The sequence below is a fragment of the Erythrolamprus reginae genome, chromosome 1 (genome assembly GCF_031021105.1).
Source record: "Erythrolamprus reginae isolate rEryReg1 chromosome 1, rEryReg1.hap1, whole genome shotgun sequence".
Taxonomy (NCBI): domain Eukaryota; kingdom Metazoa; phylum Chordata; class Lepidosauria; order Squamata; family Dipsadidae; genus Erythrolamprus; species Erythrolamprus reginae.
In genome coordinates, this window is record NC_091950.1 from 317400715 (window position 1) to 317428224 (window position 27510).

At 41.4% G+C, this 27510-nt stretch overlaps 1 protein-coding gene across 4 annotated transcripts in view; it reads left to right on the top strand.

Moving 5' to 3' along the window:
• The window catches only part of ADGRG6 (adhesion G protein-coupled receptor G6), a 143947-nt gene that overhangs the window by 100123 nt on the left and 16314 nt on the right, over window positions 1–27510 (top strand). For all 4 annotated transcript variants that reach the window (XM_070733639.1, XM_070733637.1, XM_070733640.1 and 1 more), the window contains 7 exons: window positions 808–973; window positions 3343–3483; window positions 8163–8291; window positions 12139–12184; window positions 15077–15183; window positions 18855–18982; window positions 22366–22634. In XM_070733639.1, the coding sequence (XP_070589740.1) occupies window positions 808–973; window positions 3343–3483; window positions 8163–8291; window positions 12139–12184; window positions 15077–15183; window positions 18855–18982; window positions 22366–22634 (986 nt within the window). The remainder of the gene's footprint in view (window positions 1–807; window positions 974–3342; window positions 3484–8162; window positions 8292–12138; window positions 12185–15076; window positions 15184–18854; window positions 18983–22365; window positions 22635–27510) is intronic.

Below are 27510 nucleotides of genomic sequence, written 5' to 3' on the forward strand. Positions count from 1 at the left end.
CATAGCAATTAAAATAAGTGAAAGGTAGATAAAATCTAAGAGTGACAGGCCATGCTAATGACTCTAATAACATTCACCAGTATTTGATACAAGCAAAGAAGTGTTTCATTGAATCAAATTATGTAACTCATTAGCTGAAGTAACATCAATTAACTCTTAACTGCAAATGTGATCCAAAGGAACAGATGCCCAGAAAAGAGATGCATTTGTTTGGAGCAATCATGGCTCCCGGCATGGCAGTAGAATGGAAATTATAGTGCCCAATAAAGCTTTTGCAAATTCTCTCCCAGTCTGCCCATGCTAATGGATGGCATAAAACTGGTTTTGTGGGTAGCTATAATTGTATTATGATATCCTGGTTATCTCACCAGTATCTTATCAGTTATGACAAGATTTCCCCATCACTGTGAGCAAAAGGAAAAACAATAGAATTAAGCCTAAAAACTACAAGGAGCATCATAATCTATGTTTTAAAAAATCTATATTCAAAATACCACCATTCTAAGAGAAAAAGGAAGCTTTGAAAAAGAATCTACTTTTTCCTTCTCTAGCAGGACAAAAATAGAGCAAAGAAAGAAGATGACGTATATATGACTTTTGTTCTATTTCCCATCATTTTGAACACACTGTACTTCAGTAACATTTGTTCACAAATATCTGAATATTTGGCAGTTTAGTTTTTTTCCCCTTTATAGTTAGGTAAACGTATGCCAAAGTAATACCTACTAATGCATGCAAAGGTTCTTTAGACTCATAATGTTTTAATCTCACTATTTTAATGAATTTGATGTGTATGCTTGATTTTAGAGCTATAAAGACAATTGATGCCTTGGCATTGAAGATTCAGTTTACAGGTCCCTCCATGAGCATCTCCACCCGAAATTTAGCACTTGCAGTTTCATCCTTGAATTTATCTTTATTCAATGGCTCTTCCTTCAGTGTTGGCCCCCAGAACAATGCTTCAGATTTTCAGGTATATCAAGAACATCCAGGGTTATTTTCAAGCCAGATATGCTGAGTTCCATTGACTAATTCAGTGATTTATGCTTAGTTTGTCAATTTAAGACAGGGATGAGTAACAAATAATGTGTAACCCACATGTGCTTACCACTCCATTTGTGGCTTATAGCACAGCCTAAAGCAGGGATGTCATACACAATTTCATTGAGGGTCGCATCAGGGTTGGGTTTGACCTTGGGAGGCGTGAGGGGCATGACCAGAGGGCACGGCCAGCTGAACATCACTTGTGTCAGGGGTACCTGTGTTGGCCAAGCGCTAAGGCAGGACTTCCCTCAGACCCCAACCCTCCCTCTCATTATAATATCATTCCTTTCTTTTTCCTGCCTGCCTTCCCTTCCCTTCCTTTTCCTTCCCTCTTCTTTTTCCTTTCTTCTTCCTTCCCATCTTCCTTTACTTTTTCTTCTTTGCTCTCTTCCCATCTTTCCTTCTTTTCTTTGTCTTTCCTTTTTGCCTTTCTCCTTTTTTGTCAATTCTTGGATGCTCAAATGCAAAAGAGGAAACTGCTACAGAAGAACTATATACGTTTTTGAAATCAGAACAAAAAAATAATTCAGAAAAGCACAAATAATGATTACAAATAATATTTTTGTAGACCTATGTTATTATTGTCAAAACATGGTTCACCTAAAGCAACAAAATCATTTTGAAGATACAATATAATTTTATCTGCATGCAAAGGTATATATTGAGCTCCCACAAAAACACTGACACTATAAACTGGCATGAGCAAAAGCAGAACCAGAGTTTGTGTACCTTTGGCCCACTGCATAGCAAAGACAAGACAAAGAAAAAGGCAAACAAAGTATGGAATGTTTTAGATAAAGCCACCCATGTGACCTTATTATTATTTATCCCATCCTGTTAGGTCAGCATGCTAGCCACATTATCTTTGAGATATGGTCAATGAATAGAAACAATTTGGTTCATTGGGCTCCTGATTTATTCTCTCTCTCTCTCACCACCCAGGGTCAATTTCAGCTTTCTGTGAATGTTTTCTTATAAGGGCATTTTAAGTAGTTGCATTCTCTCACAGAGGGAATGCAGTTGATATGGGGAGATTACATTTTGCCATCAGTCCGAACAATTTAGTCCTACTCTCTCTGAAGACATTAAGACCTTTCTGGCCACACTCTTAGTGGTTCCCAGTAGGGCAAGTAAGCAGTGGTCTGTTTCTAGATTCAAGAATGTGTTCCATCTCTGAATTAAGGCTTTGTGGCTGTGTCCTATCTGATAATGGGCTTGCGCTAGCTTATGCAGCACTATTGTATTGTGTACTATTCCATGAACTTTCAACAGAAAGTGAAATAAAAAGCCTGACACAAGATATTAGAAAACTGGTACCATCATATGATAAACATTACATCTGGTCCTTGCTGAAAATAGTTTAATTTAATCTGTTAGGATTTATGAGTTGAACAGCTCTTGAAGGTGGACTCCATTTCAACTATTAGTTGTTACTTCACTGGGGGAGGTTGGTGAGATAGACTTACTTAATTATTTACTTCTCAACAAATCCGAACTGAAATACATTTAGCACTATTATCCACCCATTAAATTAGAGCAACCAGGATAATAAGGGGACTGGAAACAAAAACATACAAAGAGAGGTTTCAGGAACTGGGCATGACTAGTCTAGCAAAGAGAAGTACCAGGGGAGACATGATAGCAGTGTTCCAATAGCTGAGGGGCTGCCACAGAGATGAGAGGGTCAGAACCAGAGGGCCAGACAAGGAATAATGGATAGAAGCTGACCAAAGAGACATTCAACCTGGAAATTAGGAGGAACTTTCTGACAGTGAGAGCAATCAACCAGTGGAACATCTCACTTACAGAGGTTGTGAGCACTCTAACACTTGAGACTTTCAAGGAGAGATTGGACTGCCATTTCTCCGAAATAGTATAGGGACTCCTGCTTGAGCAGGGGTTAGACTAGATGACCTACATTACAAGATCCCTTCCAATTCTAATAAACAAACAAACAATAGCTTTGAAAACACTAGGAGCTATAACATGAATTATATAGACTGCTAAATGAAAATATATTTCAGTAAATTAACCTTAATGTTGATTTGTTAAAATAAACAATATTAAATTCATATTTATGTTTAATAGAGAAGAATTTAAAATTTTCTTTGTAATGGCATACTTATGAACTGAAACAAAATTAATATTGACTTTCATAATGCTGAAGAAAGGCTAAAACTTGTTGTTAGCTAAATAATTAGGAATCATATATCAAATAAACAATATATTCCTTCATTCAACAGTGTAAATAGTTTCTATTTTTAGATTGATAGACTTTTTTTCTTTTTTCTGTTTTAGATTGATTTTGATAAAAACCAAGAAAATTCTCTTGCTACTATTTCTTTGCCTCAAAGTTTGCTCAACAATTTAAATCAAGAAGATCTTGAAGCAATATCCAGGGCTCAATTCACTTTTTTCAATAAAAATGGACTTTTCCAGGTAGGCGTCAATATGTTTAGTGCTTATGTAAAGAATATAAGAACACTGAAATGTATCTTTATAATTTTAGTGAGATGATACTGTTTTTATGAACCTATTCATACAACTATAAATTTAGAAAGAGGAATGCCAGGATGACATTCACTTTACCTCACTGTGTTCATTATCTAAAAAACCTTTTGAAGTTTTTACTGTGATTGACAAATATATTACAAGACCTTTCTACTGTAACAGCCAATTTAGGCAGTAAGTGAATTGCATGATGAAATTAATGGTAGGTTTTTTTTAAAAAAAACACACAACCCAATAGTGGCTCTTTTTCTTTCTGTGGCTTTAATTTTTGTTGTTTTATTCTTTTTTTTAACCTTGAGAGGCATGGTGACCCAAAAACGGAGCTCTCGCCTCACAATCAGGAGACTATGAGTTTGGTCCTAGGTAGCAGCAGGTATTTCTCTCTGGGTGCAATGAGTAATTGTCTCCTGCGACCTTTGCGTAAACGTCAGGAAGGGCATCCCGCCAATAAATGCTCAGCTCCAATCAATTGCCCTGACCCATTCTAAAGCAAGGGATTGCATTGGTCATTAAAAGAAAAAAAATACCTTGTTTTTAATATTGGTATTTAAAAAATAAATCTTGATAATTTATTTAGTAAGTTTAAATAAACCTATAAAATGCACAGTTATAGGAGGGGAGGAATATAGGAACTACAGGATTTGAAAAGAGAATATAAATACTTCCTTGATATGCAGGTACAGTGGTCCCTCGATCATCGCGAGGGTTCCGTTCCAGGACCCCAAGCGATGATCGATTTTTCGCGAAGTAGCGGTGCGGAAGTAAAAACACCATCTGCGCATGCGCAGATGGTGTTTTTACTTCCACCGCCGCCCGCCCTTCGCCCGCCCACCCCGTTGCTCGCGCCTGGGGTTTCCCCGTGCGCGTGCCGCCCGCCCGCCCACGCTGTTGCTGGGGCCGCTTCCCAGCTGGGGAGCGGAGCTGGGGTTTCCCCAAGCGCGCGCGCACCACCCGCCCGCCCACGCTGTTGCTGGGGCCGCTTCCCAGCTGGGGAGCGGAGCTGGGGTTTCCCCAAGCGCGCGCGCATTGCTGGGGCCGCTTCCCAGCTGGGGAGCGGAGCTGGGGTTTCCCCAAGCGCGCGCGCACCGCCCGCCCACGCTGTTGCTGGGGCCGCTTCCCAGCTGGGGAGCGGAGCTGGGGTGTCCCCGCGCGTGCCGCCCGCCCGCCCACGCCGTTGCTCGCGCTGCCGCTGGGGTCTTACCGGGGCAAGAGGGGGAAGACCCAGGGAAGCCGCCCAGCTTCCCAGCTGGGGAACTCCACCATCTACGCATGCGTGGCCATAGAAAAAAAGGCACGCATGCGCAGATGGTGGAGTTTACTTCCGGGTTGAAAACTCACGAAATAGCCCTTTCGCGATGCTCGAGGACGCGAAACTCGAGGGTTCACTGTATTACCTTTATGAGTTTTCTTCAGTTATGTAATCTAAAGAGATAGTGCTGTCATGCTGAACAATGCATTAATGGGTAGAAATTATTCTCATTGCCTTATAACTTTGGAATGTATTATTCAGTGAAATACATATGGGCCTCTTTATTTCTGGTTTTTAAAAGAATTTTGAAAACATTATTATTCCACTCTGTTTAATTAATTTTATTGGTGTTTTGTTTTGTTTTTGCCTGCTCTCTTATGGTGCAATATGCCCTGAAAGGCAAGATAAAAATGTCCTCATAAATAAACATTTACATTTAAATTGAGGAAAATGCTCAAATAATAGATTATATTAATTGCCTCAAGATTTTATAAATAACATATGCAGTCAATGGCACAATAGAGCTTCCACATCCAATATAAATAAATCTTGAAGGATACATGGGATTGGAATATAATAATCTGTTTTGTTTAAAATAGAGTTCTGGTGCTTTAAATTCAGGTTAAATGTGTAGATACAATAATTTCTTGTTTTTTCAAATAAATTCTTTTTAAAAATCTTTTTCTTAAAGATAACAATTACAACAATAAAGTTAATACAAATTAAAATAAAAGTTTAAATAAGAGTAAAAGGTACAAAGAAAAAAAGGATACAAAGATTAGTAAATAAGAATATAGTAAAGAAAAATACATCACTTCCAATCTTCATCACAAGAAATATAATTTTTGGTAACTTTTCACCTTCCTTTAAATTACAATAAATGCTCTCTTCTTCCCATACTCACCAGTTATCCATAAACAAAACTTCATCATTGTACTCCTGATATCTGCAAAAGTCATTAAGGCTTGTCAGAAATAATAACAGTTCAGTTAATTTTGATGAAATAGAGCAATTTTATATTCCTTCCTTTTACTTCTAACAAATTTTAATTTTAGAGCAGTCATAGAATTGATATCTTTATCGATTCTATATAAAGTCATAGAATTTGATATCTTTTTATTTATATTATTTATTTATCTATCTATTTATTATAAATATTATTATTTTTATTTATCCCTTCTCATAAGAATATTCAAAGTTTTAATAAGTCCCAGTGGCAATGTATAAAAAATAATCCACATCATTGTCTTGGTTTATTGTTTATATATCCTTTTAAACTATGGAAACATATTTTTCTTTTCTATTATTTGTCCAGTATAACATCTTTTTTCATATAATTTTTATAGCCTGTCATTTGTAAATCAACCTTTAACAGAGGCTCTGTCTTGTAAAATAAAATTTCTATAACAACTTTTAGACAGCCTATTTATAGAGAGATAATGCTGTTGACATTGTTAATATTAACTATTGACTCCATTTTTCAAAAGTGTTTTTCAATATTTCCAGTGTTAGAATATTTTGCACCATTCTGTAACTATTAATCAAGTTTATGTATTCTTCTTCAACATTAATCTTTAGTTTCCTCTAGTGTCCAATTTTCAAAATTTTAATGTGTTTTGCAAACATTCGCAACAGTTCAAATTTATGTGGACTCTTTATCAGTTGATCACTTTCTAAAATCAAAGTTTTCATTAGCTTTTTGCTGTTTATGTCCATTTTTTTTTAAAATAAGTTCTTAAACTTAGAAGTTTATTTTGTTAAGAATTGAAGGCAGACTCACTTGATATTTTCAGACTTGTTACTGCAATAGCTGAAAAGTAGTTAATAAGTAATTTCCAAATGTGATTAGGAGAGGAAATATGGGTACTTCATGTCCTTTGAAAGCCATTGACCAAGGTTTGAACAAGATGGCTATTCGCTCATCTCTCAAAATTCTAAACTTACAAGGACCACTTTTTCATGGTCTCCTAGTGAGAAGCAACTCTCTGAACCACTTGTGGATGATGTCCTCTTCCTTCTTTGTCTACACACCAGCTCTTCATTATTTATAGAACCAACTTCACAAGAGTCCTGTGTTTTAGAAAACTATCAGGAAAATATATTTTATATTATACTAGAGCAGAGCTCCAGAAGGAAGCTTTAATGCACGAAAAGGGGAGCTGTTTCCAGTCTAATAATGATTATTAATAATAATAATAATTAATAATTATTAAACTGGAAACAGCTCCCTTCTCGTGCATTAAACATTAATTATTTTATGTGTGTTGACAAACCACTATATTGTTTTCTTTTCCATCTCTTTATCAAAATATATTATGAATAAAAACTGGAAGGTAACTATAGTCCTTGCTCAGCCCCAATTTAGATTGTAAAACAGGTTTAAACCATGGTTTATGTGAAGCAGTGTACTGAAATAATTGGATATTAATGCTAATTTAGATAGGCAGCTTGTGACAAAATGCCTGGATTTTTGAGCTGGAGGGATACATGCAGAGGTGGGAAGCAGGCAGAATGGGGTGGAACACAGTTCCACCGGTGGAAATGAAGTTGTGTGCCCAGCTCCAGCTGACTATCCCCCCTCCCATCCTCCTCCTCTTCCTCGGAAAGCGGCAGGGAGACCAGCACCGGCAGGAGTGGCAGGGGGTCCATTTCCTCCCTCCTCTTTTCTCAACAGCTAATCGGCACCCATTCGCCTAGCTAGCCAGCCTGAGGCAGGGGGCGACCCAGGAAGGAGAGCGCAGGAAACACAAAGCAAATTGTCACCCCAGAGAGCGACACTGGTGAGGTTGCAAGTCGAGGACTTAACAGTTCACTTGAACGATGATCGTTCAAGCCACTCCCACCTGGTCACATGGCTGGAAAGCCACTCCTACCTGGTCATATGACCATAAAGCCACACCCACAGTGTGGCATCAAAAATTTTGGCTGCCCATTACTGGATACAGGACTTGAAAACTGTATGTCCCTTTTAGATATTCATAATAGGATAATGTGTAAAGTAGTAGTAGAGCTCCTTTATGTAGACAGGTTTTGTTAATATGATAGGAAAAGCTATTCTTTCTTAGATTGGGAATTAAGCTAATTATATCATGGCTATCAATCAGCACTGTTTGTGAATTTACTCAGGTTTGCCTCCAAATAGGGAAAAATTTTCTCAGAATGACTGCATTGCAGCAGTAAGGGAAATAGCAGGCTTTCGGGGATAAAAAGACAACATTTTAAATTAATGAACAGGATGTACTGGAACTATTCATTCAGGTAATGTGGAGAAATACTGTAAGTGTATGCATTCTTGTTATGAAATGAGGGTTTTATAAAATCACCTATTCCTCTAAATCTTTAAATTAATATCCTAAAGGATACAGAAGCTCCCTCCAATTTAACCAGTTATGTGGTAGCATGCAGTGTGGGGAATACTACGATCCGTGATCTCAAGGAGGCTGTGAAAATTACAATCAAGCATACATTCAAATATGATAACATCCAGGTAAAAGTTCTTCCGGTTTTGTTTAATTGATTAAGTTAGAGCAACAAAATATTCATTTGTCTGTACTGAGCAGGAGGGTAAAATAAAATGGTTTTTAGAAGCATAACGACCTCTACATAATACACATGTATTGGCAACCTCTGAATTATTTTCTGTGGCTCCAGAGTTGTTGGTTTTTCCCCCTCCAAAATCAGTCCTGAAATAAGGAAGCTGGGGGACAAAAAATGAAGGTAAAAACATATCAAGAATAGTTGCAGGAACTAGGAATGTCTAGTTTAATGAAAAGAAGGGCTAGGGGAGACGTGATAGCAGTATTCCAATATCTCGGGGGCAGCCACAAACAAGAGGGAATCAATGCTTCGACTATTCTATTCTATTCCTGCAAGCATATTCTATTTTTCATTTACATTAGCGCTTTGTTAGATGACTAAGAGTTTAATCATTTCTAATCCTGCAGTTTTGAGATGGCCACAAAATTACAATTACAATCTTAGAAATGTAGCAGTTTCTTCCAACGAATGATTTCCTCATAAGCAAACACTAATTTCAGAAAAAATGATTTTTCTTCAGGAGAGCATTACAGAACTGAAGTGTTAAATTCCACCTGATTAAATCTACATGGTGCTACCTTTGAAAAGTGTTCGGAAACTTCAGATCGTGCAGAATGCAGCCGCGAGAGCAATCAGACGCCTGATGAACCCAGAGGGCTTTCAGACGGCGCTTGGGGTTATCCCAGAGGCACTCGTCCACAGTTCGGCAGAGTCTCTTGCGGAGGCCTGGAACACGGCTGCTGCGGAGGCTCTCGACCGGATTGCGCCTTTGCGACCTCTCCGAGGCGTTAGACCCCGTAGAGCCCCATGGTTCAACGAGGAGCTCCGGGAGTTGAAATGCCAAAAGAGACGTCTAGAGAAGCGATGGAGGAAGAGTAGGTCTGAATCCGATCGAACACTTGTAAGAGCTTTTATTAAGACTTACAAAGTGGCGCTCAAGGCGGCAAGATGCGCGTACCATGCCGCCTTGATTGCATCAGCGGAATCCCGCCCGGCCGCTCTGTTTAGGGTGACCCGCTCCCTTCTTAATCAGGGGGGAGTTGGGGAGCCCTTGCAGAGTAGTGCCGAGGATTTTAACACGTTTTTCGCTGATAAAGTCGCTCGGATTCGGGCCGACCTCGACTCCAATTGTAAAACAGAGTCGATTGACAACGAGTCAGTCGAGGTGACTGGGGCACGTACTTGTCCACCTGTCTGGGAAGAGTTTGATCTGGTGACACCTGATGAAGTGGACAAGGCCATTGGAGCTGTGAGTTCCACCACCTGTTTACTGGATCCGTGTCCCTCCTGGTTGGTTTCGGCCAGCAGGGAGGTGACACGGAGCTGGGCCCAGGAGATTACCAACGCTTCCTTGGGGAGGGGAGTTTTTCCATCACTCTATAAAGAAGCGCTTGTGCGCCCCCTCCTCAAGAAGCCCTCCCTGGACCCAGCTGTGCTTAATAACTATCGTCCAGTCTCCAACCTTCCCTTTATGGGGAAGGTTGTTGAGAAGGTGGTGGCACTCCAGCTCCAGCGGTCCTTGGAAGAAGCCGATTATCTAGGTCCCCAGCAGTCGGGTTTCAGGCCCGGTTACAGCACGGAAACCGCTTTGGTCGCGTTGATGGATGATCTCTGGCGGGCCCGGGACAGGGGTTTATCCTCTGTCCTGGTGCTCCTTGACCTCTCAGCGGCTTTCGATACCATCGACCATGGTATCCTTCTGCACCGGCTGGAGGGGCTGGGGGTGGGAGGCACTGTTCTTCAGTGGTTCTCCTCCTACCTCTCTGGCCGGTCGCAGTCGGTGTTAGTGGGGGGACAGAGGTCGACTCCTAGGTCTCTCCCTTGTGGGGTGCCTCAGGGGTCGGTCCTCTCCCCCCTGCTATTTAACATCTACATGAAACCGCTGGGCGAGATCATCCAAGGACATGGGGTGAGGTATCATCAATATGCGGATGATACCCAGCTTTACATCTTCAACCCATGCCCAATCAATGAAGCGGTGGAAGTGATGTGCCGGTGCCTGGAGGCTGTTGGGGCCTGGATGGGTGTCAACAGACTCAAGCTCAACCCGGATAAGACGGAGTGACTGTGGGTTTTGCCTCCCAAGGACAATTCCATCTGTCCGTCCATTACCCTGGGGGGGGAATTATTGACCCCCCTCAGAGAGGGTCCGCAACTTGGGCGTCCTCCTCAATCCACAGCTCACATTAGAACAACACCTTTCAGCTGTGGCGAGGGGGGCGTTTGCCCAGGTTCGCCTGGTGCACCAGTTGCGGCCCTATCTGGACCGGGACTCATTGCTCACAGTCACTCATGCCCTCATCACCTCGAGGTTCGACTACTGTAATGCTCTCTATATGGGGCTACCTTTGAAAAGTGTTCGGAAACTTCAGATCGTGCAAAATGCAGCTGCGAGAGAAGTCATGGGCCTACCTAGGTATGCCCATGTTTCACCATCACTCCGCAGTCTGCATTGGCTGCCGATCAATTTCCGGTCACAATTCAAAGTGTTGGTTATGACCTTTAAAGCCCTTCATGGCATCGGACCAGAATATCTCCGAGACCGCCTCCTGCCGCACGAATCCCAGCGACCGATTAGGTCCCACAGAGTGGGCCTTCTCCGGGTCCCGTCAACTAAACAATGCCGGTTGGCGGGCCCCAGGGGAAGAGCCTTCTCTGTGGCGGCACCGGCCCTCTGGAACTAACTCCCCCCGGAGATTAGAACTGCCCCTACTCTTCCTGCCTTCCGTAAACTCCTTAAAACCCACCTTTGCCGTCAGGCATGGGGGAACTGAAACATCTCCCCCTGGGCACGTTTAATCTATGCATGGTATGTCTGTGTGTGTGTCTGTTAGCATACGGGGTTTTTAAATATTTAAATATTTTAAATTTGTCTGATTGCTTATGATTTGTTTCTACATGTTGTGAGCCGCCCCGAGTCTTCGGAGAGGGGCGGCATACAAATCTAAGTAATAAATAAATAAAATAAATAAAATCATGGGCTTTCTCAGATATGCCCATGTCTCGTCAACACTCCGTGGCCTGCACTGGCTGCCGATCAGTTTCCGGTCACAATTCAAAGTGTTGGTTATGACCTATAAAGCCCTACATGGCATCGGACCAGAATATCTTCAGGACCGCCTTCTGCCGCACGAATCCCAGCAACCGATTAGGTCCCACAGAGTTGGCCTTCTCTGAGTCCCGTTGATTAAACAATGCCGTCTGGCGGGACCCAGGGGAAGAGCCTTCTCTGGGGCGGCCCTGGCCCTCTGGAATCAACTCCCCCCAGAGATTAGGACTGCCCCCACCCTCCTTGCCTTTCGAAAGCTCCTAAAAACCCTATGCCGCCAGGCATGGGGAAACTGATACATCCCTTAGCTACTATGGTTTTTTTATGTATGGTTCGTTAGGTTGTGTGATTGTTTTTTTATAAGAAGGGTTTTAAATTGCTTTTAACATTAGATTTGTACATTGTGTTTTGCTGTTTTGAGCCGCTCCGAGTCCTCAGAGAGGGGCAGCATACAAATCTAATAAATTAGTAGTAGTAGTAGTAGTAGTAGTAGTAGTAGTAGTAGTAGTATATTATTATTGTTATTATTATTATGTTCAGAAGTTTGGATTTTTATTTGAAAATGCTCATTTAAGATTGTTTCTAATTTGTTCTTTAGTTCATTATGTGTTTACAAATTTATAACAATAAATGGAAAGAAATTTAGATAGAAAATTAGCTTCCTTGCTTAATTAATGATATTTTAGAAGATATTACTTTTTAATTCACGTACCTAATTCATGTACAAATTTTTTTGTTTAATTTTTAGAAGGTTCCTAATGCTACTTGTGTTTTTTGGGATATGAACAAGAATAGTAAGTTTATTTTTTTTCCCTTTTCTTTGATATTGAAAATATGGGCATTTCTGAAAACCCTTTATTTACTTAGTACTATTTACTTCTATCTACTAATCATTTATACAAGAGATAAAATCTAAAAGTTTAATTTAACAGCAGCACGGAGCCTCCCTCTAGTGGTGAACTCTTTATAATCCAATTATGTAACATAATCCAATAATCCATTATAGATGAATAGTTTCCATGTATTTCTTTGGAATTTGCCCCTTCTGTAATCTTGTTACAATTCAGACCACACAGAAATCAGAAAATATACTGGAAAATGTTTACAACTAGGCAACATCTCCTACCCAGATTGGAAAGTAGCTATAACCAAGCAACTACCCCATCCAGATACTTATTTTTTCTAGAGCAGTGATTATCAATTTGGGTTCAATGGACTATTAGGAAAGGGGGACAATGTTGTCACAGGGAGTCCATGAAGGCTTGAAGAAATCTTATAATTTAAATCTTGAGTTAAATCTTTGTGGTCTGTAGTTATGGTCTTTGGCCACAAAAGATATTTAAAGAAGAAAAGGTTGAGACACATTGTTCTAGAATAATGAAAAGATGTGTTGATGGAGTTGTTGGAAGACTTGAGATTCATCCAAGTCAGCACAGCTTAGATTTTACACTAGTCCATAATGGTGGTAATAATATAATTTTAAGGGCTTCAACCTCTATCAAATATCAACTGAAGGATCTGTTTTGACTAATGAAACATATATTATGAAGGATAAAGAGATGAGACATAGTTGTCCATACCCTTTGTCTGGCCACAACTAAACTTCATCCTAATCTTCATCCACAAGTTTTTTGGCCCACCTTTGTGTAGCCCAATTAGAAGGATGGATAATACTAAAGTAACATTTTGTATTTGGTTATCATTTAGAGCAATTGTGAACAGTTTTTGAATCCTTCCATTAAAATAAGTAGAAGCATATTATCATCCATTGAGATAAATTGCTCAGCATTTTAAATTAGTTTGTTGCTCGTCTTGCTAGCACAGAGTTGTAGGAACCTCTTCAATGACAATCAACAATGTCATAATGGCAAGTGCAACAAGGCAATTGTAACATTCTCTTTTTTTAATGTGCATGTGAAGTATCACACATAATATTGGCAATGCTTCAGTTGTCCAGTCACACTTGACATCATTGGCTGTCACTGTAGATGACCTTGCAGAATCAGTTTGTTAAACCTACTGTTTGTTTCATCTTTCCATCATATTTGTTCTAGCTGCTTAAACTGATAAAGCAGGGAAGAACCACTATAGGAGAGAGCAGGATTTACTATCCTCAATATAAATTTTAAGATAGGATAGATTTCCCATCCTCTGCCAAAGTGAAAATGTCCGTCCCTGTTCATGGTCTTTCTTTGGTACCATCAACTTAAAGAAATATAACATCCTTCTTAGGAAGGTTTACTGGATACCTTTTTAATTCTTTAAGTGTAAATGCTAATAAACTTTCCATTTCTGTGGGGTTTCATGTTTGATCTTCATGTGTTGCTTGCCTCTTTCACTTTGTCCATTTTTGCTTTCATAATTTAGATAGATAGATAGATAGATAGATAGATAGATAGATAGATAGATAGATAGATAGATGATAGATAGATAGATGATAGATAGATAGATAGATGATAGATAGATAGATGATAGATAGATGATAGATAGACAGACAGACAGACAGACGATGATAGATGATAGATAGATAGATAGATAGATAGATAGATGATAGATAGATAGACAGACAGACAGACAGACAGACAGACAGATAGATAGATAGATGATTGATAGATAGATGATAGATAGATGATAGCTAGACAGACAGACAGACAGACGATGACAGATGATAGATAGATAGATGATAGATAGATAGATAGATAGATAGACAGACAGACAGACAGACAGACGATAGATAGATGATAGATAGATAGATGATAGATAGATAGACAGACAGACAGACAGACAGACAGACAGACGATGATAGATGATAGATAGATAGATGATAGATAGATAGATGATAGATAGATAGACAGACAGACAGACAGACGATGATAGATAGATAGATGATAGATAGATAGACAGACAGACAGACAGACAGACAGACAGACAGATGATAGATGATAGATAGATAGATAGATAGATAGATAGATAGATAGATAGATAGATAGATAGATAGATAGATAGATAGATAGATAGATATAGATAGATAGATAAATAGATGATTGATAGATAGATGACAGATAGATGATAGACAGACAGACAGACAGACGATGATAGATGATAGATAGATGATAGATATATAGATAGATAGATAGATAGATAGATAGATAGATAGATAGACAGACAGACAGACAAACAGACAGACAGATGATAGATAGATAGATCATAGACAGACAGACAGACAGACGATGATAGATGATAGATAGATAGATGATAGATAGATAGATAGATGATAGATAGATAGATAGATAGATAGATAGATAGATAGATGATTGATAGATAGATAGACAGACAGACAGACAGACAGACAGACAGACAGACAATGATAGATGATAGATAGATGATAGATAGATAGATAGATAGATAGATAGATAGATAGATAGATAGATAGATAGATAGATAGATAAAAATATACATATTCATATGTTTCATATGTGTGTGTGCACTGTATTTGTGTGTGTGTGTATGTTTGTGTGTGTGTGTGAGAGAGAGAGAGAGAGAGAGAGATTTTTGCTGATAATGAAAAGGAAGGGAGACTAGTATAGATCTATTTCAAGCTATTTTGCTCTCATCAGCTAGCCATAAAATTTTTAGAAGATGATGATCAATAACAATTAACAATTCATAATAATTTATTATTGTAGGAGGCCAAGGCGGGTGGAATGCAACAGGTTGCTCTGCCCTTCCCGAGTCAAATGAAAATGAAACTGTTTGTCTCTGCAATCATCTTACACATTTTGGCATATTGATGGTAAGTGCCAGTCTTTCATAACATTCACAAATTGATATCTTCCTCGAGGTATTTTTGTAATTTTATTTAAATGAGCTGCTGTTGAACATACCAAACACTGAATTGTAGTATTCTTGATTGTAGTATTACTCTGAATTGTAGTATTTTTGATAACACACAATATGACACCAGGTATTAGAGGAAAATGTTTTATTGAATGTTATCAGCACAGGAAAACTTGAGAAATACATTCTCCTTAGCAATGTTCAACGTTCATAAGAGACATGACATGATTTTATTCTGCTTTGATCCCTATGTCAGTGTTCCAATTAATATCTGATAACTAAATCTTGGCCTTCTTCCAAGTTCCAATTTATTAAAAGAGTCATATTGGCTACAAACTGTTGGCAACCCGATACTAACTTTTCCTACAGTTCTCCACCCTGGTTAAGGTTCATCCCTTGCAGATGAGGTTCCACCTACCAGCCACTACGAATACGCCCTCCTGGATCATCACGGGGGCTGTCAATGTGAAATTTCGTCAATTTTTAGCAATTTCTTTGCTTCTGCGCATACAAGTGCGCAAAAGCAAAAAATGAGTGCACAAAAGCAAAAAATGCCAAATATCAGCAAAATCACGTGTGCAAGAGCATCCTTCAGTGAGATTTCACTTGCTGCACATGCGTAGAAGAGAAATATCATGTGTGCACGCATTGGGGTTGCGGAGATACATGCGCATCTCAATTTCCACCACCGGAACCCTGATCCCAGCCATACCGGATGCAACCCACTAAAGATCCCTTGTCTCCACAACCACAAGTTCATCACATGGACCACTCCAGTTCTTTCAACGTCCACAATTTCAGAATATTTTCCATTTTTTTAAAAAAAGTTGGCCCATCTGCAGGCAAAAAATGTGTTGAACCATCTGCAGACAAAAAGATGTGTTAAATATCAAACTTCTTAAAAATCTAAAAAAATCTATTTATAATTTTTTTTGACAATGAGCTCCTTTCAGTAACAATTTCAACTTTTTTTCTTGACAACCTCTGAGATATTTGGTGATATAATCTTTAGGCTAAAAGTTAAATATGTACATAACATTTTTCCTGGTTTATTTTTTTTAAAACAAGTTAGGTTCAAATACTTTATTTTTCCCTACTTCTACCTTCCCTCCAATGATTCATAGTACATCAGACCCACAAAGTTCATATATGGTTCCCATAAGCCTGTTGATGTTGGGTCAGGGTTAGGCTTAGCTTTCGTATTCCTTCCAGATACTTTTTAAAAATGAGAGTTCTTTGAAATAAATTCAGTGGGCTCCTTTGTCTTGCTGCAAGTACTTTTTAAAAGGTTTTAGAAATGAAAACAGGAAAAAGTCTATAGAATCTTGCCAGCATTCCAGTCTGAATTGGGCAATTCTTTTTATTTGAGTATTCCATGGTTATTTCTGTGCAGAAATGTATGCGACTTCTCATTCAACAACTGTACTTAAGGTAGGATGAGGCAGTGTTGCCCATTACCAGACAATGTTGACATATCTTTAGTGGTTGAGTGCTTTAGTAAGGAATACCATGAGACACACCTTTTTCCTCCTAAAGAAGGCTGAAAATTTGGGTACGTCTTATACCCCAAATGAAGCTTTTCTGAAGCTTTTCCCCCGAGCCCTTACAAGGTGTTAGTGATCTTCCTGGCTTGCAGGATTTTTTTCATCCCTACTCCCTCCAAAGACTTTTTTTTCCCAGCCTTAAGTCTAGTTTTCATTGCTCCTCCCTCTGAAAAAGGTTTTTTCAGCCCTAACAAGTTGCTATCCGGCTTGCAGGATTTTTTCATTCCTACTCCCTCTGATGCAGTGTTCCCTCTATTTTTTTTTGGGGGGGGGGGCGGAAAAGTATAGTGTCTGAGCGGCAGTCCCTTTGGGACTGGGCAGCACTCTTTCCCTCTCACTCTTTCCCTCTTGGCTTCTGGGCAGGTTTGAAAAACTCTGAGTTGATGATGATTTTTAAGTGAGCCATTGCTCACTGCTCAGCTTAGAGGGAACTATGCTCTGATGAAGTTTTTTTTCCCAGCCCTAAGTCTTTGCAGTCTTATTTTTATCCCTACTCCCTCCAAAGAAGATTTTTTTCAGCCCTAACCACTAGATAAAATAATGTGCTGAAGCTGACCAGACCAGACGCTAGCCAGATGAATACCTGGTAGGTAGATTGTTTCCCCCTATTTTCCACCTCAAAACCAAGGTACATCTTATACTATTCCGATGCATCTTATACTCCCCAAAATATGGTGCTTTTTCAGCAAAGTTAACATCACTAACGTCAGAGGCTGTCAATATCATAGTTTGGGTTTTTTTCTGAAATGTTTAATGCTGAAAGACTATACATACTTACTTGCTTGGGAGGAACTCTGTGCAGGTATGAATCTAATTGTGCTGTAAGAATTCCATTGTAGTATGGCCATTTTTGAAGGCATGTTCACACTGTTGTTGTGAGAAAGGTAAATCACTTAGAAAATGACCCTATAGACAGGAACTGCAGATTGTGCACCCCTGCACTTTAGTGAATCATCATTCAGATCTGTGCAAATGGAAAAATCTAAAGGTGACCATTGTTATCATATTCCATGCAAACAGCATGCTTTTAAATCTGACGTAGAGGTTTTAATGAAAGAAAAGCAGTTCTTAGAGGTGGGAAATTTTATAGTTGATAAATAGCAATGAAATCTGTTCAATTCCATTTTTCCATTTAAGATGATCTTCCTTTTAGCCTTTGTAGTATATTTCCACAATATTTCCAGTTGTGTGTCTAACTGTTCAGTTTGTGACCTGGCTGGGGGAAAATAATCTGAATGGTGAGTTTGTGGAGGAAAATATTCTTGAAAACAGTTGCATAGCAATCCTGTTTTACTCATTCATTTAATCAATTTATATGGCCACCCATTTTTCTCTGATGACTCTAGGCATATTACAAGAGAAGCAATCTATAAACAACAATGCAAGAAGCCTATAATGATAGCCAAGGGAAAAATCCAATAAACAAGTAAACGGCATCATCGCATGAACTCCAACTAGCTTCCTGCAAACTCTCTCTCTCTCTCTCTCTCACACACACACACACACACACACACACACACATAAATGCCTAGGAACAAATATAAATTTTAAAGTGTTTTATCTCCTTTCATTTTTCCAATGTTCCATTTATTTTTAATTAATCTGGAACATGGTACTTAACCTGAAGTTCTCAAATGGCTCTATAAAAGAAAACCAGCATAAAGTTTCACACACCAAAATGTCATTTATGACAAAACTGTTAGACTTTCTAGATTTTTTTAATAAAGGAAGATTCCACTTATAACTGGGGGAGAGGATACTGATTTCTAAGGAATGTTGAGAAAATAGAAACTGCAAGTGGAAGGATTGGTTACCAATCGTTTTGCAATCTACAGGATGAAATGACATAAAACTATAGTGCTTTGTATTTACTGCTCATTCCAGCTGATATACAACCTACCCTCTTGACTTCAGGAAAAGTAGGAAGGAAACCAAAGGTGTGACAGAAAATATTAAATATATTGTGGGTTGTACTTTTGGCCAGATTGCCTATGACTTTCATCTATGTTGTTGTCCCAGGAGAAAACAGTTTTCAAAAATGTCTTTCTAACAGTTTATATACTTTGTTTCTTTTTCTGCGTAGGATTTGCCAAGAACAGCTTCACAAATAGATCCTGCAAATAACAGAGTCCTCACTTTCATAACATATATCGGTTGTGGAATATCAGCCATATTTTCTGCTGCAACCCTTCTAACATATATTGCTTTTGAGTGAGTATTTGTTAAATAATAATTTTAATTACACTACCATATTTCAATCTAATAAGTATTTCCAGTGCCCCCAGCCTCCTTGTCTTTCGCAAATTACTTAAGACCCACCTATATCGCCAGGCATGGGGGAACCGAGACACCTCCCCCAGGCTTTTACATTTTATGTATGGTATGCATGTGTTGCATGGTTTTTAAATGATGGGGTTTTTAGATGTTTTTTAATATTAGATTTGTTTCCATTGTAACATTGTTATTATTATTCTTGTGAGCAGCCCCGAGTCTTCGGAGAGGGGCGGCATACAAATCTAATTTATTATTATTATTATTATTATTATTATTATTATTATTATTATTATTATTATTATTTCAATACAACTCAGCAAGCGAGATCACTACGCTGGATTTCGTATTTCATCACCAGTCAGGTGCTTCCCAAGCACTGCGTGATGTAGCGGCGTGATGTAGCGGCGAATTATGTTTGCCAATCCCAAGCACTGCATGATGTAGCGGCGAATTATGTTTGCCGATCCCAGTAAAGCGGCCTTTTGCAATTGACAGATGGAGATTTGGTCAATTCTGATGGTTTTCAAATGTCCGCTGAGATCCTTTGGCACTACGCCCAGCGTGCCAAATACCACTGGGACCACTTTCACTGGCTTATGCCAGAGTCGTTGCAGCTCGATTTTTAGATCTTCGTATTTCACTAATTTCTCTAGCTGCTTCTCCTCAACTCTGCTGTCCCCTGGGATTGCGATGTCAATGACCCATACTTTCTTTTTCTCCACAATCAGGATGTCTGGTGTGTATGCTTCAGAATTCGGTCAGTCTGAAGTTGGAAGTCCCACAGTAGTTTTGCTTGGTCATTTTCAACCACTTTTTCGGGCTTATGATCCTACCAGTTCTTTGCCACTGGTAAATGGTAGTTCCGTCACAAGTTCCAGTGGATCATCTGTGCCACAGCATCATGTCTATGCTTGTAGTCAGTCTGTGCAATCTTTTTGCAGCAGCTGAGTATGTGATCGATTGTTTCATCTGTTTCTTTACAGAGTCTGCACTTTGGATCATCTGTTCATTTTTCAATTCTGGCTTTGACAGCATTTGTTCTAATGGCCTGTTCTTGTGCCTCCAGGATTAGTCCTTCTGTCTCCTTTTTGAATGTTCCACTTGTAAGCCATGACCAGGTCTTTTCGTTATCCACTTTGCCTTCAATCTTCTCCAAGAACTGGCCATGCAATGCTTTGTTCCACCAACTGTCCATACGACATTGAGTTACAGTTTTTCTGTACTGGTCTTTAGTTTGCTTCACCTTGAGAAGTTTCCTATTGTTGACCTCCATCAACGCTGACTCTTTGCTCGCCTTCACATAGTCAGCTGATGCATGCTTCTCTTCTTCCACTGTCTGCTTCACTTGCAAAAGTCCTCTGCCGCCTATTTTCCTTGGTAAATACAGCCTGTCAACATCACTGTGGGGGTGTAGTGCATGATGGATCGTCATTAATTTTCTGGTTTTCCTGTCCAAGTTGTCCCCTGGAAGTTGCCTCTTCTGATGTTGATGAGTCCATAGCTTTCATTCCCAACAAAAAGCTCAGTCTTCCAATATTTCATCGCCTTTTCTATGAATTTCCTGATGTTTTCATTGACTACAATGACTTCCAGGCATTTTATGATCCAGCTGTGTGGCAATGAGTCAAAGGCTTTCTTGTAGTCAATCCAGGTCATGTATAGGTTTGTTTTCCTGTTCTTACAGTTCTCCAAAATCATTTTATCAATTAGGAGATGGTCTTTCATACCTCTGCTTCGTCTTTTATTACCCTTTTGCTCTGCTTGCATGATGTCATTTTCTTCTAGGTAGTCCTGAATTCTGTCAGCTATGATACCTGTCAGAAGTTTGAACATGGTCAGCAAACATGTTATTGGCCTGTAGTTTCCTGGTATATTTCCTGTCTGCAGCATTTTGTTGAACAATTCGGCCATTTTTGTATGCAGGCTGGTCAGGTATTTCAGCCAAAAACCATGCACCTGATCAGTGCCAGGGGATGTCCAGTTCTTTACTTTCTTCACTCTTTTTGCAATCATTTCAGGTGTTATTTCCAGCTGCTGCATATTGCTCTTTGAGAATTTTTTCTCAAACTCCTTTATCCACCCAGCAGTTTTGTTATAGTCCTTTTCGACCTCCCAGAGATCTTTCCAGAACTTTGTTGTTATTTTCACCTCTGGCTTTTCAATTTTCTTATCTGTTTGCTGATGCAGGTTCTGGTAGAACTGCCTCTGGTTGGATTGAAATGTTTGATTCTGCCTGTTCTGGGTGATCCTAGCTTCATATCGCTCAATTTTCCTGGCTGTCGCTGTTATCTGCTGCTTTACAATTTCCAGAGCTTCGTCGATCTTTCTTGTAGCCAGTACTTTTTTGACTAATAGTCTTTGATCTTCTGATTGTTCAGTTTCTGCTCCTTAATGTTCTTCAAGTTACTTGCATCTGATATCAAGCTTTTGATTTTCAGTTCTAGTCGGATTTTCCATTTTGGTTTTCCAGTTGGTTTTCCGATTGGTTTCTGTTGCAGTAACCCTAGTTCTTCAGTTACTATCACAGCTGTACTGTAGGCAAGCTGATTCAATTCTTCAATTGAAGTTACATTGACAGTTGCAAGTGCAGATTATTATTATTATTATTATTATTATTATTATTATTATTATTATTATTATTATTATTATTATTACCCAAAACCATTCTGTAGAGAGAGCCACAAAATTTAAAGTTTAGATTATTCACAATGAATATGAGAAATCAGGAAAATTCCATAAAAGTAAAACTTGATCCTTAGTCTGCTGAATCAGCAGATAAAGTAAGACGTGTTTTATTTGTGGCAGGAATGTGGTTTTGGTGTTGCAAACAAACCAGAACAGATGCCTATAAATAAAATGGCTAAATAATCTTTTAATTGCTCAACTAGGTAAGAATCTGGGATATCATATTAAAATGCAGCTCTTACTTAGTTACTCTCTCTAACATATATGCCCATATATCACACACACACGTAAGTCCATATGATACCTGGATTTATTTTAGGGATTCAGACGTGGAGTTTTGTCTTACTGGTTTTTATGGAGAATTAGAATCAAACCCAAATTACAAAACAATCTGCTACAATAAAGATACCACTTAAAAGCAAATCTATATATGTTACTTCATGAGCGCACAAGTTTATAAATGGACTTGTGTCTATTGCACAAGTCTATTTGTGTAAATGCACTCATGTCTATTTTATAAATAGACATGAGTGCATCTGTTATGGCCTAAATAATTCCGAGGTTCAAGGAAAAAATGTCAATGGGATGGACTTCTTACTTGATTGTATTGTAATTTGCTATCCATTTATCACCAGAAAACTGCGAAGAGATTATCCTTCTAAAATCCTAATGAATTTGAGCACAGCTTTGCTGGGCCTAAATCTGGTCTTTCTCCTGGACGGTTGGATTGCATCGTTTGACATAGAAGGCCTCTGCATAGCTATTGCTGTTCTTCTGCACTACTTTCTTCTGGCAACTTTCACTTGGATGGCCCTTGAAGCTGTTCACATGTATATAGCTCTAGTAAAAGTGTTCAATACTTACATTCGTCGATACATTTTAAAATTTTGTGTCATTGGTTGGGGTAAGTGAGACTCTTTTACAATTTTGTTTTTAAATTAGATTATTCCGGCTCCTGAAATCAAAGAATGACAACAGAAGTATATGAGAATTACTTTTGGTTTTCTAGTTTTTCTATTCCTCCATTTTTGGCTAATTTAATACTCATTGTAAATTGGAGAATTGTCCCCAGATGAGTTAAAGGTTACTCCTACAGCAACAGGTTTGCCGCGTGGTTCATGGCTACTGTGGCACCCTTTGAGAATAAGAAGAACCCACGCAGCCACCCCGCCTCACCTGGCCACTTTCTCTTCCGGGCTTGGAGCAGCATTCAACTGGGAAAACACTCCCCATCTGACACGGGGCAAAACCCGAACTCAGAACAATCTACATACATATACCCGTGAAAATCTACGAAAAAATATATGTATGTATGTATGTATGTATGTATGTATGTATGTATGTATGTATACACCGTGTTTCCCTGATAGTAAGACACCCCCGATTGTAAGACGCATTGGGGGTTTCAGGGGGGTCAGCTAATATAAGCCGTACCCCGAAAGTAAGACATATGTCTTACTTTCGGGGAAACACGGTACTAAAAGCGAGGGAGCTGCACGCCCAGGAGAGTCTCCCTTACGCAGCCTGGTGCCAGCTGGCGGTGGCACGCTGCGCCCAGAGCTTGGGCCACCCGGCGGGGGAGGCAGCGGCCCTGGCCGAAGCGGCGTGGCTCTGGCTGCGGCACGAGCGGGAGCTCCGACTGCGCTTCCTGCGCAAGCCCAACGTGTCGGAGGCGTCGGAGCAGTTCGCAGAGTCTCCCTTACACAGCCTGGTGCCAGCTTTCTCTTTCCTCTCCTCTCCCCTTACGGCCCCGTGCACCTGGATGCCAAGAAGAGCCCGCTGGCTCTCCTTGCGCAGACCTGCTCCCAGATCGGCAAGCCGGACCCGTCACCTTCTTCCAAGCTCTCCAGCGGCGCGTCCAGCGGCGCCGACAAAGAGACGTCCAAAGGCGGACCCTTGAAGCTCAGCGACATCGGCGCCGAGGACAAGTCCAGCTTCAAGCCTTACTCCAAACTCGGCCGGCGGAGGAAGCGCGGCGGTGGCGGCAGGCTCCGGAGGGAGCTCGGGCGGTGGCGAGAAGACGGGATTCCGGGTGCCCAGCGCCACCTGCCCGCCGTTCACGCCAAGGACAGGCAGCCTCAGTTCCAGCGCCTCGGCCTGCTCGCCCGGCCTCTTGCCCGGCGGGGAGAGCAAACTCGGCGGCGGGAGTAGCGGAGGCGAGGCAGAGAAGAAAGAAGCGGCGGATAGCTGCGGCAAGGGCGCATCCGACGGCGCGTCCCGCTTGGCTTCTTCCAGCGGCCACTCCGCCGAGCTGAGCCAAAGCCACGAGGGCTCCAAGGCGGGGCTCTGCTGGCTTGGTGGCGCCCGTCTCCCATTACAAGCCGGGCCACACCGTTTTCCCCGCTGCCACTGCCGGCCAGCATGAGCTACCCAGGCTCGTTAGCCGGGGCATACGCCGGCTACCCCCCGCAGTTCCTGCCGCCAGGCGTGGCGCTGGACCCCAGCAAAGCCGGCGGCGGGAGCGGCGGCAAAGCAGCGGGGTCCAGTTCCTGCCGCCGGGCATGGCACTCGACCCCACAAAGCCGGAGGCGAGGCGCCGGCTAGAGGGCTGGACCCCGCCGTTTTGCCGCCGCTCCCGCCGCCGGCTTTGCTGGGGTCGAGCGCCACGCCCGGCGGCAGGAACTGCGGGGGTAGCCGGCGTACGCCCTGGCTAACGAGCCCAGGTAGCTCATGCTGGCTGGCGGCGGCAGCGGGGAAAACGGTCTGGCCCGGCTTGTAAGGGGAGACGGGCGCCACCAAGCCGGCGGAGCCCTGCCTTGGAGCCCTCGTGGCTTTGGCTCAGCTTGGCGGAGTGGCCGCTGGAAGAAGCCAAGCGGGACGCGCCGTCAGATGCGCCCTTGCCGCAGCTATCCACAGCTTCTTTCTTCTCCGCCTCGCCTCCGCTACTCCCGCCGCCGCCTTTGCTCTCCCCGCCGGGCAAGAGGCCGGGCGAGCAGGCCGAGGCGCTGGAACTGGGGCTGCCTGTCCTTGGCATGAACGGCGGGCAGGTGGCGCTCGCCACCGCCCAAGCTCCCTCCGGAGCCTGCCGCCGCTGCCGCGCTTCCTCCGCCGGCCGAGGAGTCCTTCTTATCCGCGCCGGGTTTGGAGTAAGGCTTGAAGCTGGACTTGTCCTCGGCGCCAATGTCGCTGAGCTTCAAGGGTCCGCCTTTGGACGTCTCTTTGTCGGTGCCACTGGAGAGCTTGGAAGAAGGCGACGGGTCCGGCTTGCCGATCTGGGAGCAGGTCTGCGCGAGGACAGCCAGCGGGCTCTTCTTGGCATCCAGGTGCACGGGGCCATAAGGGGAGAGGAGAGGAAAGAGAAAGCTGGCACCAGGCTGTGTAAGGGAGACTCTGCGAACTGCACCGACGCCTCCGACACGTTGGGCTTGCGCAGGAAGCGCAGTCGGAGCTCCCGCTTGTGCCGCAGCCAGAGCCGCGCCGCTTCGGCCAGGGTCTCCGCCTCGCCCGCCGGGTGGCCCAAGCTCTGGACGCAGCGCGCCACCGCCAGCTGGCACCAGGCTGCGTAAGGGAGACTCCTGGGCACGCAGCTCCCTCGCCAGCGCCGCAAACTGCTCCGACGCCTCCGACACGTTGGGCTTGCGCAGGAAGCGCTTGCGGAGCTTAGACGACACCAGCCGGTAGCGCGTCAGGAAGTCGCCGCCGGCTCCGGCGCCCGAAGAGGCCTCGCCCGGGCCGAAGCCCGAAGACAAGCCGGCCCCGGTGCCCGGGACAATATAAGACATACCCCGAAAGTAAGACATAGTGGGGCTTTTGGGGATAAAAAGAAAGTAAGACACTGTCTTACTTTCGGGGAAACATGGTGTGTGTGTGTGTGTGTGTGTGTGTGTGTGTGTGTGTGTGTGTGTGTGTGTATATATATATATATATATATATATATATATATATATATATATATATATAAAATAAAGTAAAGCATTAAATCACATATTATTGATATTTGCTGAGTCCTTAGAACTCAGATGGATTAGAATGCAATTTTCTATAATATTTCTTCATTAAATATCCCCTAAGTTCTAATAAATTGTTTTTAAAGCAACATAGTGTCTAGCATTTTTCAGTTTAGCAGGGAAATGATGTTGTCCACCAATGAAGAATCTTTAGCACACTGTATTACCAGTTGAAGTTAGCATCTTGAATACTTTATATATAATCACTTCTTTCTCTTTAAAAGAGTGGGTTAATAAGTCTTTATAAGACTGTTTATAATCATTTGCCTGCCCTTTTTATATATGACTACTCTTATCCACTGTAGCTACTTAGAGGAAAATACTGAAACTGAAAAAATAGAGATTTTTCCCCACCTGAAGTGTTATGGTGTATCCACAGAATCTGTTCTGGAAAGTTGGATAGGATTAGAAACACTAGAAAAAGTCAGTTTGTCCTATGTAAGATATATCCTTACCAGTGCAGCATCAAATGCAAAGCCCTTTATTATTATTTTCTTCAGCTATTCCTCTCTTGAGGTATTTGAAATGAGACATAAACACAAGTCAAGTTGAGCTGGCAGATTTGTTGTTATCTATAGTGTATACACTGCAGCTTAAGGTTTACAATTACAGTGTGTATTTGAAAATGGATGAAAGTGGGGGAAAACTAAACACTTTCGTTCACATCAAAAAGTTCAAATGCACACAGGCACATTTATATATGCATATACATTATGTATATATAGTATTTTATAAATATAATATAATAGAATTGCCTAACCTTTTCATCACCAAGTGCCAAAATGGGAGCATGCACGTAAGTGCCGGAAACTGGAAGAGCAACTGCCCAGTGTGCATGAGTGTGCCGAGAAGATGATCTTCCATTGTGTGCATGCTTGCTGGCCAGCTGGTCTTCATATGCACATGCATGCCAGAAACCAGAAGACCAGGTGGCTGGTACACATGTGCACACCAGGAACCAGAAGAGGAGTGACCTGGCATGCGCACTGGATGGCTGCTTTTCCAGTTTCCAGCATTCCTGCATACATGAAAAACAGCTAGCCAGCGCACAAGAATCCAGAAGATAAACAGATGCAATGGCTTGCATGCCTGGAGAGATAGCTCTGCATGCCACTTCCCGCACATGTGCCATATGGGGTAGTGATTTCTGACAGTCTCAAAATGGGTGAACAGTGCAGTCAGGCGGTAGGGAAAGCAAGTAGGATGCTTGGCTGCATAGCTAGAGGTATAACAAGCAGGAAGAGGAAGATTGTGATCCCGCTATATAGAGCGCTGGTGAGACCACATTTGGAATACTGTGTTCAGTTCTGGAGACCTCACCTACAAAAAGATATTGACAAAATTGAACGGGTCCAAAGACGGGCTACAAGAATGGTGGAAGGTCTTAAGCATAAAACATATCAGGAAAGACTTAATGAACTCAATCTGTATAGTCTGGAGGACAGAAGGAAAAGGGGGGACATGATCGAAACATTTAAATATGTTAAATGGTTAAATAAGGTCCAAGAGGGAAGTGTTTTTAATAGGAAAGTGAACACAAGAACAAGGGGACACAATCTGAAGTTAGTTGGGGGAAAGATCAAAAGCAACATGAGAAAATATTATTTTACTGAAAGAGTAGTAGATCCTTGGAACAAACATCCAGCAGACGTGGTTGGTAAATCCACAGTAACTGAATTTAAACATGCCTGGGATAAACATATATCCATCCTAAGATAAAATACAGTATAAGGGCAGACTAGATGGATCATGAGGTCTTTTTCTGCCGTCAGTCTTCTATGTTTCTATGTTCGCCATCACAGAATTAGGCAAAATGCAGACTTACCTTCTTGT